The sequence below is a fragment of the Lathyrus oleraceus genome, chromosome 3, assembly GCF_024323335.1.
Source record: "Lathyrus oleraceus cultivar Zhongwan6 chromosome 3, CAAS_Psat_ZW6_1.0, whole genome shotgun sequence".
Taxonomy (NCBI): Eukaryota; Viridiplantae; Streptophyta; class Magnoliopsida; order Fabales; family Fabaceae; genus Lathyrus; species Lathyrus oleraceus.
In genome coordinates this window covers 100,091,472-100,093,425 of record NC_066581.1, presented here as the reverse complement: position 1 = coordinate 100,093,425, position 1,954 = coordinate 100,091,472, and the positions used below count along the sequence as shown (strand labels likewise).

Here is a 1,954-nt window from a genome sequence, read left to right as displayed (position 1 = left end):
GCCTCTATTTATGGAATAAATTATGGATGCCGCCCTAAAAAACCGAAATTCCTTATTTTTCTATTTTTTATGATTTTTTTTTCTGTTTTGATAGTTTTAGAAAATTCCAAAAAAATTCTCAAAAATTTTAATTGACATCATTAGATTAATTTCGGTGTTAGTTTATTTTTCTAAATTTATTTTAATCGTTTTCCTTCATTGTGTTTGTTTTTTACTATGGCTGACCAAAGAACTTTAAGACAGTTAGATGTCCCTGATGTGAATTATAATGGCATGTGTATTGAATATCCTGAAGCTGACACTCCTTTTGAACTAAAATTTGGTTTGATACACTTGTTGCCAAAGTTTAATGGTCTTGGAGGTGAGAATCCACATAAACATCTCAAAGAATTCCAGGTTGTGTGCTCTACACCGTTGAGGCCTGAAGGAATAACTGAAGACCATATCAAACTTCGAGCTTTTCCTTTTTCATTGCAGGGTGAAGCAAAGGATTTGATATATTATCTTGAGCCAAATTTGATCACAAGCTGGAATGCTCTAAAAAGAGTGTTCTTAGAGAGATACTTCTCTGCCTCCAGAGCAGCCTCGATCAGAAAAGAGATTTGTGGTATTAGACAGGATAATGAGTCACTTGCTGAGTATTGGGAAAGATTCAAGAAATTAATATCTAGTTGTCCTCAGCACCAGATCACCGAGCAACTCCTCATCCAATACTTTTATGAGGGGTTGTTACCGATGGACGGGAACATTCTTGATGCTGCTAGTGGTGGAGCATTAGTCGATAAAACTCCAATTGCTGCCAAAGCCCTTATTGAAAATATGTCTCTTAATTCTCAACAGTTCACCACTAGAGACAATTATGTGCAAAGCAAAGGCGTGAGTCAAATTCAAGTTTCTTCCAACAAAGCTTTAGAGACCAGAATTGACGAACTCACTGCCTTAGTCAAACAACTGGCAGTAGCAAAACCTCAAACAACAACTTTGTGTGGCATTTGTACTTCTCTTGAGCACCAGGTTGATACTTGTCCTATTCTGAGAGACGAGTCCATTACTGAGCTGCCACAAGCTTATGCAGCCAACCTTTACAATCAAAACAGGTACAACAACACTCCTGACCTGTCCACCAACAAATACCATCCCAATTGGAGGAACCATCCCAACCTTTGATATGGAAACCCACAAACCAGCCAACAACAGAACTCACCTCAAGTGGGTGCCCCTGCACCTTCCGGACCATCCTTGGAGGATCTTGTTAAGCAAATGGCCGTGAACAATCTCCAGTTCCAACAAAAGACCGATGCTAGCATTCATACCTTGAACACACGGATGGGACAGCTTGCTACTCAAATAAATAACATGCAAGCTCAAGGTTCGAACCAACTTCCAGCCCAGACAGTTGTCAATCCGATTGAAGGAGAATTGCCATCTAAGGCGCAGTGGAATTTAAAAATTTCTCCATTTAGTGATCCTTACTGTCGCATTACGCGAAAAACCGGCGGGAAAACGAAACAACAGAGCCGCCACCGTGCGTTATTTATCCCAAAAGAGGGAAAGGAAACGCTCGAAGTAAACCTGGAAAAGACATGGTCTCGCGACCAGAGAAAGATGGGATCGGGAGTCGGTTATGCGAAGGGAAGGTATTAGCACCCCTACGCATCCGTCGTACTCGACGGGATCCACGCACAAAAGAACGGATAAGGTTGCTAGAAACTGCCCACAAACTACACAAGGTTGGAAGGAAACACAGAAAGACAAAAGAAACAGGAACTCGGCAGGATATCGCATCCTGGGCCTACGTAGTCTGTCATGCACAGACATCATAGTCGACGTAGTTCGGGACAGGGGAAACGTGCTCGCTAGGATGTCGCATCCTATGCATACGTATCTTATCTAATCAGAGAAGAATCAGAGCACTCGTAGCTCGGCTAACGCACGCCAAACAAAGACACACAGG

The 1,954-nt window shown here is 42.0% G+C and overlaps 1 protein-coding gene across 1 annotated transcript; it reads left to right on the top strand.

Annotated features, from left to right (window-relative positions):
• The first annotated feature begins 216 nt into the window (after nt 1-216).
• Nucleotides 217-1,167, top strand: LOC127129894 (uncharacterized). The gene has a single exon (XM_051059002.1). The coding sequence runs from the start codon at nt 217-219 to the stop codon at nt 1,165-1,167; it is 951 nt and encodes a 316-aa protein (XP_050914959.1).
• Nucleotides 1,168-1,954: the final 787 nt, after the last annotated feature.

Coding starts and splice junctions, on each gene's coding strand:
- LOC127129894 (XM_051059002.1), top strand. CDS start 217: ATGGCTGACCAAAGAACTTTAAGACAGTTAGATGTCCCTGATGTGAAT.